The 15,485-nt window shown below is 35.2% G+C and overlaps 1 protein-coding gene and 1 long non-coding RNA gene across 2 annotated transcripts; one reads left to right on the forward strand and one right to left on the reverse strand.

Moving 5' to 3' along the window:
* Positions 1-1,861: 1,861 nt before the first annotated feature.
* On the reverse strand, positions 1,862-3,022 carry LOC132799605 (disease resistance protein RGA2-like). Its single transcript, XM_060811898.1, has one exon. It carries the CDS (start codon positions 3,020-3,022, stop codon positions 1,862-1,864), a length of 1,161 nt encoding a protein of 386 aa, XP_060667881.1.
* A 4,730-nt stretch (positions 3,023-7,752) lies between these two features.
* LOC125420930 (uncharacterized) lies at positions 7,753-8,650 on the forward strand. Its single transcript, XR_007239207.2, has 2 exons — positions 7,753-8,001; positions 8,174-8,650. It is a non-coding gene; the product is annotated as an uncharacterized LOC125420930 (long non-coding RNA).
* The last annotated feature ends 6,835 nt before the right edge of the window (positions 8,651-15,485 follow it).

Here is a 15,485-nt window from a genome sequence, read left to right on the forward strand (position 1 = left end):
CAAGTGATCCTTTGGTCACTTTCATGACACCATTCTCTGCTTTACAGGACAAGCCAGATTCATCTAACATGCCAAGAGAAATTAAATTTCTCTTCAAATCAGGTACATGCCTTACTGCTGTGAGGGTCTTAATGGTACCATCTACTAACTGCAACTGCACATTACCAATGCCAGTTACTGAACATGATCGATTATTGCCTAACAACACTTGGCCACCATCACACTTAGTATATGAGTTGAAACAACTCAAGTCAGGACACATGTGGAAAGAACAGCCAGAATCCAACACCCACTCAATATGATTTTGACTTGTGGACACTACCAAAACTTCTGCAGGCTCTAAGTTAGTATAGGCCACTGCTAAATCTCCAGACTCTTGACTCTTTTCTTTCTCATCTTTCTTCTTCTTGAAACAATTTTTAATAATGTGTCCCTCTCTCTTACAGTAATAGCACCTTCTACCCCTAGTTCTTGATTTAGACCTAAAGGTCTCCCTAGACTAACTTCTATGGTCACTATGACCCCAACTTCGAGTAGCACTCCTACCCCTCACAGTAAGTCCTTCACCTTTGGATTCAGACTTCAATTCCAAGTCTCTAGATCGAAGGGCACTTACAACAGTATCTAAGGTCAAGGAATCTCTGCCATACTTAATGGCATTCTTTACTTCTCTATAAGTCTCAGGCAATGAGTTCAATAAGATAACAGCATGATGTTCATCATCAAAAGTAACTTTACAATTTGCAAGACTTAAGATTAAACGATTAAAAGCATCAAGAGTCGTGTCTAAATCCTTAGTAGTATCCATCTTAAAGCCAAAAAATTGTTCAAGTAGAAGAATTCTATCAGGTAAGGATCTTACCAGATAAAGCTGTTCAAGCTTTTGCCACATTTGAGAGTCGTGTCCAAATCCTTATATCACCAAACTCATCTTCTTCCACTTCTTGAAAAAATGATCTCCAATATAATTCCATAAAATATTCACGGCCCATATCCTCTAGAGATTGATTTGCATCAGATAATGTTAGAAAATCAGAACAAAACAAACACAACATAACTTATCGAGGTTCGGCCAAGATGACATACGTCCTCGTTGCTCCGGTGAGAGCTTCTGGTCTCTTATTGATCTTGCAGTAGTTACACAAACTATCACCACTTGTATATAAATAGGTTTTCACATAGAAAACACACTCACAAACCCGAAGCCCCTTTCTACACCCTTTCAACTTTGTACAATCACTCAATCTCACTTAGAGATGTTTTCTCACTCAGAAAAGAATACAATTGAAGAAAAGGTAAACATGAATCTTGGAGCTCCTCTCTCGTTCACAATCTTGAAGAAAACTGTTATATCTGTTACTTCCATTGAAGAGAAAGAGTTCTGTGCATATATATTACACACCAGCTTCAAAACGACGTCGTCCAACTTATTATGAAGACTTATCCAGATTAAGACACGTAGCTTGCCGTTATTCTGTTACAATATGCTGGAAATGACCGCTTTGTCCTTTTTTATTTTTAAGTAAATGAAACGATGCGTTTTGCTCTTCTAAGACTTATCCATCGAATTAGCTGAAGTCTTCTCCAAGTGTTGACCTCATGCATACACCAGATCTTTGCAAGATGAATTTGTGGATTAAATCTTCACAGATAACTTAATAAATCCTTGAGCCATCCAAAGCTGGATAAGGTTCTCTACAGCAATATAATGATCTTTAGGAAATAAGCTACAATGGGCAAAACATTGTTTCAAATTGGAGGGGAGACAGTCATAGCTAAGCTTTAATGTGGGTAAAATATCACTGTTATCTTGAGAAATTTTTGAAAATTCAGTTTTGTGGAAGGACAACCACTCGGTTTGTCAATCTTTAGAGTACAGCATCCTTCCTATGGTTCTTATGGCAAGAGGAATTCCTTTACATTTTTTGACAATCTCCTTTCCAATTTGGATGATGTTTGAGTTGTTTGGCTCTTGTCCTTCCTTAAATGCCATTTTTTGAAACAAGGACCAAGACTCATCCTCATCAAGATTTCCTAAAAGATATGGTTCTAATGTAGTCTTTGTAATCCTTGCAACCACCATACTGCGGGTAGTTACAATTATTCTGCTCCCATCTATGCCATTTAATAATAAATCTTTCAACTTCAACCATAATTCTCGATTCTCATTCCACAAATCATCTAGAACAAGGAGATATCGCTTTCCACTAATTTTTTCTCGAAGAGACTTTTGCAACAACTCCATCTCACAATTTTCAACCTTCTCATTATTAGATATAGATTTAACAATTTTTGCAACAAGCAATCTCACACCAAAATCTGCATCAGAGAGACACACCCACATTTTGAGATCAAAATGTTTTTCGACTTTTTCATCATTGAACACAAGTCGAGAAAGTGTGGTTTTTCCTAGGCCACCATGACCCATTATATTAACAACTGATACGTTCTCATGGTCAGATTTTGTATCCAACAAAAGTTGAAGGATTTTCATTCTATTATTATCCCTCCCAATAATTACTTCTCCTTTAGAGACAAACGAGTGAGTATCCCTCACCGCTCTATTATACACTGCTTGAGCCTCTCCGTAGTGCTCCTCTAAATGGAATTGTCTATCATCTCTAATCACAGCTAGTTTCTTCTTAAGAGACTCTATTTTGTGACTCATCTTGTGTCGAAACACAAGTTGATTCGAGGTCGAGAAGAAGGTGCATACCTGCTTGGTTGTCTTGGTGTTATTGGTCATCACTTGGTATCGCAAAGCTTCAGTTGAAATTACATCCACTAAGTCATCAGCTTCATAGACAACATCTTCAAGTCTACTAAGCCATGTTTTGACTTGATCTTTATGGATCTGCTTCTTCTCTGCATCAGCAAGTACAGCTTTGATGGTTGAAATGGTCTCTTCAAGTCCTACAAGCTCTTCATTTACACCCCAAAGCAATGAAATTTCTCGCACAGCTTCAGAGCCCAATCTCTTAACGATCCCTTCAGCCATGCTAGAGACGACTACTGCTTCCATAATTTGTTAATCAGTTGGACATGGTAGAACCAAAAAAGAAAGCCAGAAATTGTTCAAACTTTTCAAGAGCACTATTATGCTGTGGAGATAATGGAGAGTCTCTTGCTAATTATATTCTATTATTAATATTTTGTTTTAACTATTGTAAATATAGTGTCAAGCCAATTGCAACAAAATTTGTAAGAAATTGACGTAATATTCCTGCATTTCATTACTATTTTTGGTATTAAATTTCAAGTTTCAGGTAAACGACAAAATATAATATCTTTCAACTTCATCAGTTGGTGGCCAATAATCTATTCAGGTATTTGAAAATTTCCAAGTCAAAAAATATTAAAAATAGAACATGCGTGTTACGCTGCCTAATCCACGTCAAGGAAAAATAAAGAATAAAAAACACAGAGCGACAAAATGAAACAAGTAATGAGGCCAAACGGTAGCAATTATTGGTCCAAGCTGTTAGTAATTTAAATTTTGACGGGCCAAAAAAAAAAAAAAAAAAAAACTGGTGGTAATTACTAATTTGTAATTGTAATCATAAAAAGTTTTCAAAATTCCAGTCGTTTTAACATGTAGACTAATTAATTAGTTATGAATTTTGGTTTCATATGTAAAATGCAAGCCCAAAATTTAAATAACTTGTCCATGTTTCTAACCTTAAAACCAATGATTATATTCAAGTTGAATTATCAATTTTTTTTTTTTTTTAAATTCAAGTAGATGAAAGATGAGTTTTTTCCAATAATTTTTTTTGTAACAACTAGCTTAAAATGCAAGTTGATAACTTATTTAATTCACTCTATTGTATTGCTAGTGGAATTTGTAAAGCAGTCTCATTATATTCAAGGTTGATCTTGAAATTTGAAATACCTGGTTCAAAATTTAAATGAGTTTATATATAAATATATATATATATATAAAAACATCTTCCATGTATTTAGATTCACAAATATAGAATAAATAATAATAAAACTATTACTTAATAAAAATATAGCATTTTAATTTTTGTTATTGTTGTTGTTGTTGTTTTTTTTTTTTTTTTTTTTTTCATATACCATGAAAAGGAAATGTACAATTAAGGGAAATGTACAATTAAAGCACATATTTGGGATGCATTTTATTTTTTTATGGCTAAAAAGAAAAATTAAGAAATAATAAGAAAACAAAACAACATAAAACAAATACAAAAGTAAATCAAGAAGTTCGGAAAAATAAACCTGACTTAATTATGGTAAAGCAAAGACAGAGAAGCACAATGATAAAAATTTTATAGTTGTGTTGTTCATAAAGAAGAGCAAGAAGCATATAAAATTAGATATAAATCACTCAGCCATGAAAAAGATGAAGTGTTTTACCTTTTGTACTTCTTTTAATAAGAAATAAGAACTATTAATTTTGATCCTAGACTAGTTAAATTTAAATAAAATATGAAGGTATTTTACACGCTTATTAAACATTCCATACATTTTTTTTTACAATTTTTTTTTTGTTTTTGTTTTTTTTGTTTTTTTGTTTTTCTTGTCTTCATTTAATTAAATGATAATTTTTGCTTTCTAAAAGCGTTTTCTCCACCTTTTTCATTTTTTAAATTCGTACTATAAATTTTGTAAGAGAAGGTTGATAATCCAATTCACATACACTTTAATTTGAATCCTATATTATACTGCTAATTATCTTTTCCATTTTATATACCTATTATAATTTACATCAAAATTAATATCGGCCTTTGTGAGTGTAAATGGGATTGTGAAACTAACCCAACTCCTGCAAACAAAATATAACTGTGGAAGCAAAAACATCCTCTAATTTTTGGTTTTACAGATGTGAACTATATTGTAGAAATTTACTAATTTCATGGTATATTCTTATATCTTATTTCTCTTTCCCACTTCAAGGGTAGTGCTACCATTATCTTTCATATCTATTTCTACATTATATAAACACACACACACACACACATATATATATATATATATATATATAGATATACATATATTATTTATTTTTATTTTTTTTTGGCCATTGAATAATACTATTATATAGCTTCTGCTAGTGATTTCCTATTTCCAAATGAAGCAGGAGCCAATCACATGTTACACCACATCATTGTGATTTCCCACAGGCATTGAAAGCAAGCACGTAGGATGGGTTACTCGAGAAATAGTGTATGTTTTTAATTCTTAGCTTTCCTTAATTGATATTCTGCAACTAACAATCAAGAGAAATGAAAACGGAGAACACTATTTAATCATCATTGTTTTCAATAGTTTAAGTTTTTAGAAAACTTGCCAAGCACATGAATATTGAATTAACGTAATCGTAAACGGTTTTAACAACTATATGATCAAATAATTTATTTGTGATAGAGGAAAGATTTCACTGCATATTCAAATGTATGCTTCAGAGAAATTGGTGATAGAGATCATAAGTATTGGACTACTTTAAATGAGCCTAATGTGTGTGTGCAATTGGGGGTTACAACATTGGATTTATGCCACCTGGCCGATGTTTGCCTCGGTTTGGAACCAAGTGTGTTAAAGGAAACTCGTCAACTGAACCATACATTGCAGTACATCATCAGCTATTAGCAAATGCATCAGCTGCTAGATTGTATGTGAAAAAGGTACAAGGCAAAAGTACCAAGATAAATGCTTAATTACATGGAAAAATTTCGTCAAACTTCATGCTATTCATAAAGAGAATCCAGTTTGATCATTGAAAGCAAATCTTTAAAATATGTGATAGATTAAATCATTTATAACTAAGAAATTCAAAATTAAGTCTACCATTTCCTCTCCACCCTCTTCCCCTTTTTTTATTTTCTTTTATCTTTTATTTATTTTTTTTTAATTTTAAATTTTAAATTTTTATATTCTTTGTCTTCACAGGTCACAAGCCTAAGAAGAATTCATCATTGGAAGATTGGTCAAGGGTGAAATTCATGAATGCATATATTGGGAGTTTGCATGATATTATAAGGTATGTTCTGTATATCTATCTCTACTCTCTGCTGAATGCTTCTGTGTTGATAACTAGTCAATTGCAAAAGCATATTTAAGTCCACTAAACGATTTTTTTTTTTTTTTTTTTGGATCCCCTTTGGAAGTTAATCTATGCATTGTTTACATACAATTATATATGATTGGTACTTTACCATATTAGGTTGTTTGCTTCTCTAGCAATCTGCCAGAGTATATTTTTCCTCACTAATTAAACACAAAATTACCTACAGAACTTTTTGTTTCAAGATACGATTGAAGAATGAGGAAAAAAAATTGTTAAAACTATATAACCAATATATATATATATATATATATATATGTTTTTTTTTTTTTTTTCTTAAGGGATGCTATAACCAGTTATCAGGAGAAAAGGAAAAAAAAAAAAATGAGATGCTATAACTAGCTAGTTTAATATAGTATAAATATAAAGTTTCCATTGCAAGTTTTACTAGATATATAATTTTCTTTTTTTTTTTCCCCCCCCTCTAATTTTAAATTATAGAAATGGATCAAATGTTAAAGCCTAAACCATAAACATTTTTTGAATAGAAATCAAATTCGCTGTCTATGTTGATTTTTCTTTTCAATTACTTATTTTTACTAGATTTTGCTTTACAACACATTTCTATTAAAATGAACTTTTATTCAATGATTTACAACTTTCAATGCGATTATACAAACTAAATGGGAGAAAAATCCAATAGAATAAATGGGAATTATGTAAAAATAAAATAAAAATTATGATATCGAAAATCATAATGATATATAGAACACGACAAAAATAAAAAAAATTTCTTTATTTTTATATTTAGTTGAAAATGCTTATTATTTGATTAAAACAATATGCTTTTTATCTTTAATAACTTGGTTGAATATTGGAGATGTGTCTTATACAATTTATAGCACGTATACGGTTGAATGATTATGTAACATTTTTCTTATATTTATGACATCAACATTCTTTTACCATGTTCACGAGATGCCCGAATTTTACGAAACCTCCCAAGATAAAAATTTACAAGACAAACCCAATTTCATATTATAGTTATATATATAGTTGAGAAAAGGATAAATTTTATAATCATCTAATGTCTTTTTAATGCTGACATAAAGTGCAGGTTTTTTTTTTTTTTCATCTTTTTTTCTTTTTGATGGAATGAAGGGGTAATTTATTAATTATCATTATTATTATTATTATTTGGAAGAATAATTTGGCATAAGTTTGGTGTATACAGTTTTCCTTTTGGTCGTTGATAGAGAACAGCCATATGTGCTGCTCGTTTGGGCTTGTGGCCCAATAACATAGACTTAGTACTACCAACTACTGTAGTTAAATGGAGGGTGGTCTCTACTCAAGAACAAATAGTTGGGCTAAAAGTTCAGCTCCTATGAAGAATGAAACGTTGAAGCCCAAACCCATGAAGGATGGTGCACGAAATTCGTCGTTTAGCAAGCATGCCTGTGTGCCTCTCTTTTTGGCTGGGAGTGGCAGTAAAGAAAATTCTCATGGACTTGTAACTAATTTGTCATTTTATTCCACATTGGAAGTAATGTATATGTGTGTGTGTGTGTGTGTGTATATATATATATATATAAATATTTATATCGCATTTATTTTAATTATTTATTATTATTGTTTTACCCTTTATAGAGAATTATTATTATTATTACCTTTTTTTTTGGGGTTTAAAAATCCTTTTATGGAAAATTTTGGAAGATAAAGCATAGTACTGGGAATAAAGAACAAAAGAGGACCTTGCAATATAAGTAAATACATAAATAAGAATAAGAGAGGATTGGCAGTGAGACAAAGATCGAAATTTCACCATATTGGAGTTGAGCCTCTCAACAGCATTCTTTATATTTGTTGTGATGAATATATCACTTTTTGTAGTTTTAGTTCATGGAGCAAATAGCTTTACCAGAGATGACTTCCCACCTGGCTTTGTGTTTGGTGCTGGTTCTTCACCTTATCAGGTTGGTGTTCCTTCTTCTTCTTCTTCTTCTCTCTCTCTCTCTCTATATATATATATATACATATAAACCCATGAAAGAGGCAATTATTTTAGAATCTTTTTTTTTTTTTTTTTGTATTAATTGGTTTTGAATTTATACTAAAATTTTGAGTTAAATTTGGGGAATGGTGAAGGTTGAAGGAGCATCAAACCAAGATGGAAGGACTCCAACAAGCATATGGGATACCTTTGCCCGAGCTGGTAAACATTTCTTTTATGTAATTCCATGTCAATGATGATGCTCAGCAGCTGTCCTCTATAATTCTCTTCTTGGCTAGTTATCGTAGTCAATATAACTTTCTTAAGAGTACCATTTTAGTTTTATCTTAGTTGGTAAGGTTAAGATATATGTGTGGCCAAGTTGTGAAAATTTCAGATTATCTACACAAAACTGTATGTGGATGTTAGTTGTAGGATGTAGGTTTGATTCTCTTGATGGAAATTGCGTATAGAATCCCTGAACAAAAAATTTACGGTGTCGGAAAAAAAAGATAAACAGAAGTAAATTCTGTGTTCATGGTGTACTGTGGGATTCAAGCGTATACAATGTTTGTGATTTCAGAATTTTGTGTTTCATTAGTAAATATATTTTTTTGGTGAGTATATTGGAAGTTCTCAAGGTACTTTCTTATTTATTAGATTTTGATAGAAAAAAAAAATAGAAAAAGAATATTTTAATTTTTTCTGAAACAGAACATGGTCGTCACTTTGTACTATTCTTTATGATTTATCTCCGGGTTGTGTTTAACTAGGTACATCAATGGGAAATACTAGATATCTTGCCATATTTAGAGGAGAACATGCATCGTGTTAGCTGTAGTAGCTCAATGAAAGAAAAAAGAGGGGACAACAAATGCCATAGTAATTCAGTTTTTCATAGACATAACTAAATGTTCACGATTTTAAACTCTTCTGGATCGAAGTTGACTCATTGGAAAATGCAATGCATGTATCACAAAAAAGAAATATGGTTGTGCTTAAGATGTGTATTACTACTAATTGCACTAGTCATGGAGCTCATAAAACCTTAAAATTTATGAATTATGCATAAAAAATCGAATTATACTCTTATAGAGAACCAGTTAGAATCTGCTTATGCATACAAGAGGGTTCAATTCCGTGTTTCTTTGTATCAAACGGAAGCTCTATGAATCAAACTCATTAAGTTGAGATTTGTTTATTCAATCACCTTGGTTGATTGTTTTAGCTTGATTACATTTTCAACGAGTATGCATGGAGACACGGGAGATGTAGCTTCGAATGGTACTGCAATATTAACTCAGAGAGAGAGAGAGAGAGATCCTCCAAAATTGGCACGGATATTAATTAGGAATAAATATTAAGATTGACGCAGTATATATATATATATATATAATAATTACCTGCCTTGGGGATATGTTTATTTCATTATTTGTTGCACAGTTGGGGTACTCGAAAGTTGTTAAAGATTTTCCACTTGGACGACCCTGCTTAATTAGAAAATTCATATATGTATAAAGGAAGACTACAGTGAAGAGTAGCGATGCTTTTGTAATTGAGTGGTATATAATGTACCTGAGACAGAAGAGGATTCCGATCAATTATCAAGAGGCCTCAATTCCAAGAAAGGGATGTGAACAACTTTAGGCCAATCCTCTCCTTTTTCCCTTTCACATCTCCGCAATAAGATGGGACATCTTCAAATACACAATGTTTGGAAAGAGGTGATACTGCGTATTCCTTCAGGCAATGATGTCAAGTTGGGGCAATCCGCTAGTATAATATCTGTAAGTGATGTGAGGTTGCTAAACCACTCTGGAATAACCTTCAAATTTTTGCAGTAATTAAACTTAAGTCGCTGTAAGGTGGTAAAATATTGAAGTCCTTCAGGAGGAGTCTCCAGTCGTGGAAGATTTTGGAATATGAGAGACACAAGGCTTACAGGCTTTCCATGAAATCACTTCAGCATTAGACATGTCAAGCTCATTGCATCCAATAATACCTAAATCTCGAAGTGAGACTAGATGTTGAATGATGGGGGATAGATGCTTTAACTTTGAGCACCCATCAAAGCTCAGGCTCCTTAGAGATGTAAGGTTTTTGAACCAATTGGGAAGAGAGTGTAGATCATCTTTGATATTACACAGCCTCAGATGTGTCAAGGTGGGCACCAAATGAGAGAAGAAGTTGTATAGAAGAAGAAGAAGAAGTCAATGATCATAAGGATGATGTTTCTTCTATTATGATTTGTGTTTGAGGTGTTGAAATGCTCATCATTGTTTGATGGAATGGCATCCAAATTAAGCTTTCCAATGTGAGGGCTGTGATAGATGAGAAGTAGGGCAAGAACTTCAGTTTGGGGTAACCCTCAATTTGTGAATTAGAAAGACCAGAAAAGTAAAGGAACATGGACGATGATGGCATTGTTGTACTTTCAGAAGCACCATCTGTCATAGTATCCCTCCACCATCCTTTAAGATTTGGCAAATCATAAAGCAAGAGAGTTTCCAAAGATGGCATCAATGATGCCGCTTTTGATGGAGTGAAGAAGTCATCCGAAATATATATTATAAGAGTGGTTGTCCTTCCACAAAACTGAATTTTCAAAAATATCTCAAAATGAAAATGATATTTTACCCACATTAAAGCTTAGCTATGATTGTCTCACCTCCAATTTGAAACAATGTTTTGCCTATTGTGGCTTGTTTCCTAAAAATCATTCCATTGATGTAGAAAATCTTATAAATCTTTGGATGGCTCAAGGATTTATTAAGTTATCTGATGCAATTCAATCTCCAGAGGATATGTGTGAAGTCCAGCCGCACCACACTGCACCGACAGTGTGAAACCAACAGCTCACCATTTTTGACAATGGCCATTGCTGCATTTAACACCGAACTCCAACTTGCTCAACAATTGTGGGCAATGTCAGAAGGCCGGTGTTAAACGTCAAAAAAGGTTGAAAATGGAGGACATGCACCGAATTTGTGAGCCTATAAATAGGTTCCATCCCATTGCATGAAAGCCAAGCGGTGCAACCTTAATATCACCCAAGTGAGGAGTGTTGAGAGTAGTGTTTAAGTTCCAGAGAGAGCTTGACAAAAAAGAGAACAATTCCAGAGAGAGGTTCCACATGAGAATCCTCCACGAGAGAAGTTTTTATTTTTGTAATCTATTTCAAGTGAGTAATAGAATTAATTTTTATTTTTCTTCTCACATTTCTTTTCTAAAGTGGTCAGAAAACCACAAAAAGTGGTATCGGAGCTCCAGGTTGAGAGCTTGGGTTCAAAATTTGAAGAAACAGAGCCTCTGTTCTTCAAGTTGGTGTTTCGAAAAGTTGCTCAAATCAATAATTTGACAATACCAGGTGAAAGTAATTGACGAGAAGAGAACAACCAAGTTCGTCAGAGAGAAACGAAGATCCTAACGTGCCCTCACACGCCGCCTGAAATTTTCTACAATAGATCACGCGCCTCACGTGCCACACGCGCCGTCTGGAGGTTGAAGACGACCACATCAGCAGACACGTCATCACATGTAGCCACATCATCTTCCATGCGATCCGACACGTGGTCAGCCACGCAATCGACACATCATCTGCCACGTGTTGACACGTCAACACAATCTGCCACGTCATCATAAGTTTCTGAAATTACGGAACAACCCTTGAATTGTTTGAAATTACAGATTAACCCCTGTAGTTTCTGTATTTACAAGTTGACCTAGAAGTTTTGGAAAATTATATTTTTGCACCAAAAATTCTGGTAATTATATTTTGACCTCGGAAGAGTCAAGTCCACCATTTTCGGCCCTTCCGGACGCAACGGTTAACTCCGTTTTGCAAATTCGGCTCCATGTTTGGTCAAGCCATAATGTCAATTGAAGAATCATCTTCGAGAGCTATGGTTAAGCTCACTGCCACAAATTATACACTTTGGAGACCTCGGATGGAAGATCTCCTCAATTGTAAGGATCTGTTTGATCCTCTAGAAGCTAAAAGAGAAAATCCCGATCTCAGCAAAGAAGCAGAATGGAAGAAATTAAACAAGAAAACGATCGATCATATTAGGCAATGGATCGACCACAGTGTCTTCCATCATGTAGCGAAGGAAACGGATGCATATGCCCTCTGGACAAAATTGGAGGACATGTACCAGATCAAGACTACTCGGAACAGAGCCCTGTTGCTTAAGCGATTGGTAAATCTAAAATTGCAGAGTGGAACATCTGTAGCCGAGCATACCAGTGAGTTCCAGAGCTTGGTAAATCAACTATCTGCTGTGGATTACTAACTAGGGGATGAAGATCAGGCCCTCCTACTTCTAAGCTCTCTTCCAGATAGTTGGGAGACACTGGTAGTCTCTCAGCAATTCGGCCCCGAATCGCAAACTTACTATGTGTATGGTTAAAGATGCCCTATTTAATGAAGAGGCCAGGAGAAAGGACATTGGCATGGATCAGTCACATGCCCTCGTCACAGAGAGAGGAAGACAGCAAAGAGATGGTCGAGATAGGAGGAGAGGCAGGAGCAAGAGCAGAGGCAGATCTACAGACGGTAGAAAATCATCATATAAGTGCTATCATTATGGCTTGGAGGGTCACATGAAGAAGAACTGTAGAAAGTTGTTGAGAGAGCAGAGACTCCAAGGTAATCAGCCGAAGAAGGATGGAGAGACACTAGTCACTGTTATAGGAGAAGTGGCGCTCTACTCCACCGAAGAAGAGACATGCCTTCATATATCAACCCAAGATGTTGAGTGGGTAGTCGATACTGCAGCATCCTACCATGTCACTCCACACAGAGATTTCTTCAAAACGTACAAAGCAGGAAACTTTGGTACGGTCAAGATGGAAAATTCCAGTTTCGCAAAGATTATGGGAACTGGTGATATTCAGGTAAAAACGAATGTTGGTTATACAATCACTTTGAAGGATATCCGTCATATTCCAGATCTTCGGCTTAATCTACTTTTGGGAGCAGCCTTAGACAAGCAAGGCTATGACAACTACTTCAGCAAAGGCACATGAAAAATGACGAAAGGTGCCATAGTTATTGTCCGAATACATATTTGTGGAACGCTGTACAAGACTCATGTGAAAACATGTGCAGATAGCCTCAATATTGCAGAAGGAGAGGCGTCTTAAAATCTATTGCACCAGAGACTCGGTCACATGAGTGAAAAAGGATTGTCCACTTTGGCAAGAAAGAAGCTTATCACTGTTTGCAAGGATGCTGCGCTAGATCCTTGTAGTCACTGCTTGTTTGGTAAGCAACATAGAGTCTCCTTTAGTTCCTCTGCATCAAGAATATCAGAGCTGCTTAGTCTGGTGCACTCTGATGTTTATGGTCCCATGGAGGTGGAATCATCAGGTGGCAACAAGTATTTCCTGACCTTCATTGATGATGCTTCTCGAAAGGTGTGGGTATATTTCTTAAAGACAAAGGATCAGGTATTAGATTACTTCAAACTGTTTCATACCATGATAGAGTGTGAAACAGGAAAGAAACTGAAATGTCTCTGCTCAGATAATGGAGGAGAGTATACTTCCAAGGAGTTCGATGCCTACTGCAGAAGACACGGCATTCGACATGAGAAGACGGTCCCTCATACCCCACAACATAATGGAATAGCCGAAAGAATGAACCGAACCATTATGGAAAAGGTCAGAAGTATGATCAGTATGGCTAAGTTACCAAAGCCATTCTAGGGAGAAGCTGTTCATGCTGCCTGCTATTTAATCAACAGATCACCATCAGTACCATTGAATTTTGAAATTCTGGAGAAAGTGTGATCGGGTAAGATTCCCTCCTACTCTCATTTAAGAGTGTTTGGTTGTTTAGCTTATGTACATGTATCCAAGGAGCTCAGACAGAAGCTCGATGCAAGATCTACTCCATGCATCTTTATAGGATATGGAGATGAAGAATTCGGATACAGGTTATGGGACCCAAAAACAAAGAAAGTTATTAGAAGCAGGGATGTAGTATTCCATGAAAACCAGACAATGGAAGACATTGAAAAGCCTAGAATGTCTCCTAATTGTAGTTCTAGTGCTGAGAATTTAGGTCCTAATCCAGCACCAGCACAAATAGCCACAAAAAGCCTAGAGGATAATGAGGTGCATGAAAATATGCTAGAAGCATACCAGGAGGAAGAAGGGGATATTGAGCAGGGGGAGACTCAATCCTCTCAAGCAGCTGCAGGGCCATCACTGCGGTCAGATGATGGTACACCTCCTAAAACTAGTGGTTTACAAGTTCGGAGATCTGAGCGAGGTCGAATTCCATTAAACAGATTTCCAGAATCTGAGTATATTTTTCTTACTAAAGAGGGGGAGCCAGAGAGTTTCCAGGAAGCTGTTTCTCATCAAGACAAGAAAAAGTGGTTGCAAGCAATGCAAGATGAAATGGAATCCTTGTAGAAAAATCATACTTATGAGTTGGTTGAGCTTCCAACAAGAAAGAAGGCACTAAAGAATAAATGGGTGTTCAAGCTCAAGAAAGATGGTAGCGGAAGGGTGGTAAAACACAAAGTCCGATTGGTGGTCAAAGGATTTTTTCAAAAAAAAGGAATTGACTTTGATGAGATTTTTTCACCAGTGGTAAAAATAACTTCAATTCAAGTCATTTTTGGCTTAGTGGCAAGTCTAAACCTAGAGCTTAAATAGATGGATGTGAAGACAGCATTTCTTCATGGTGATTTACATGAAGAAATCTACATGGAGCAGCCAAAAGGATTTGAGGTTTCAGGGAAAGAAAACCTCGTATGCAAGCTGAAGAAGAGCTTGTATGGCCTCAAGCAAGCACCAAGACAATGGTACAAGAAGTTTGACTCATTTATGGTGAGTCAAAGCTATAAAAGGATTGCAGCAAATCAGTGTGTTTATATTCAAAAATTGTCAGGTAGAAACTTCATTGTACTTTTGCTATATGTGGACGACATGTTGATCGTTGGACAAGATGCAATGAAGATTAGTCAACTGAAGAAAGAATTGTCTAAGTCCTTTGATATGAAAGACTTAGGACCAACTCAACAAATTTTGGGAATGCAAATAATCCGAGACAGGAAGAATAGAAGGTTATGGCTATCTCAAGAGAAGTATGTTGAATGGGTGACAAAGAGATTCAACATGGATAAAGCCAAACCAGTAAGCATTCCATTTGTAAATCATTTCAAGTTGAGCAAGAGATTGTGCCCCTCATCCAAAGAAGAGATAGAGGAGATGGCTTCAGTACCATATTCTTCAGCGGTAGGAAGTGTAATGTATGTATGCAATGGTGTGTACCAGACTAGATATTGCTCACGCAATAGGTGTTGTGAGCAGATTTCTTTCAAATCCTGTAAAGAAACACTGGGAAGCAGTCAAATGGATTCTCAGGTATCTTAAAGGTACATTAAAGCTGTGTTTGTGCTACAGGGGAGGTGATCCAATCTTAGAAGGCTATACAGATGCAGATATGGCCGG

This window comes from Ziziphus jujuba, chromosome 10 (genome assembly GCF_031755915.1).
Source record: "Ziziphus jujuba cultivar Dongzao chromosome 10, ASM3175591v1".
Classification (NCBI taxonomy): domain Eukaryota; kingdom Viridiplantae; phylum Streptophyta; class Magnoliopsida; order Rosales; family Rhamnaceae; genus Ziziphus; species Ziziphus jujuba.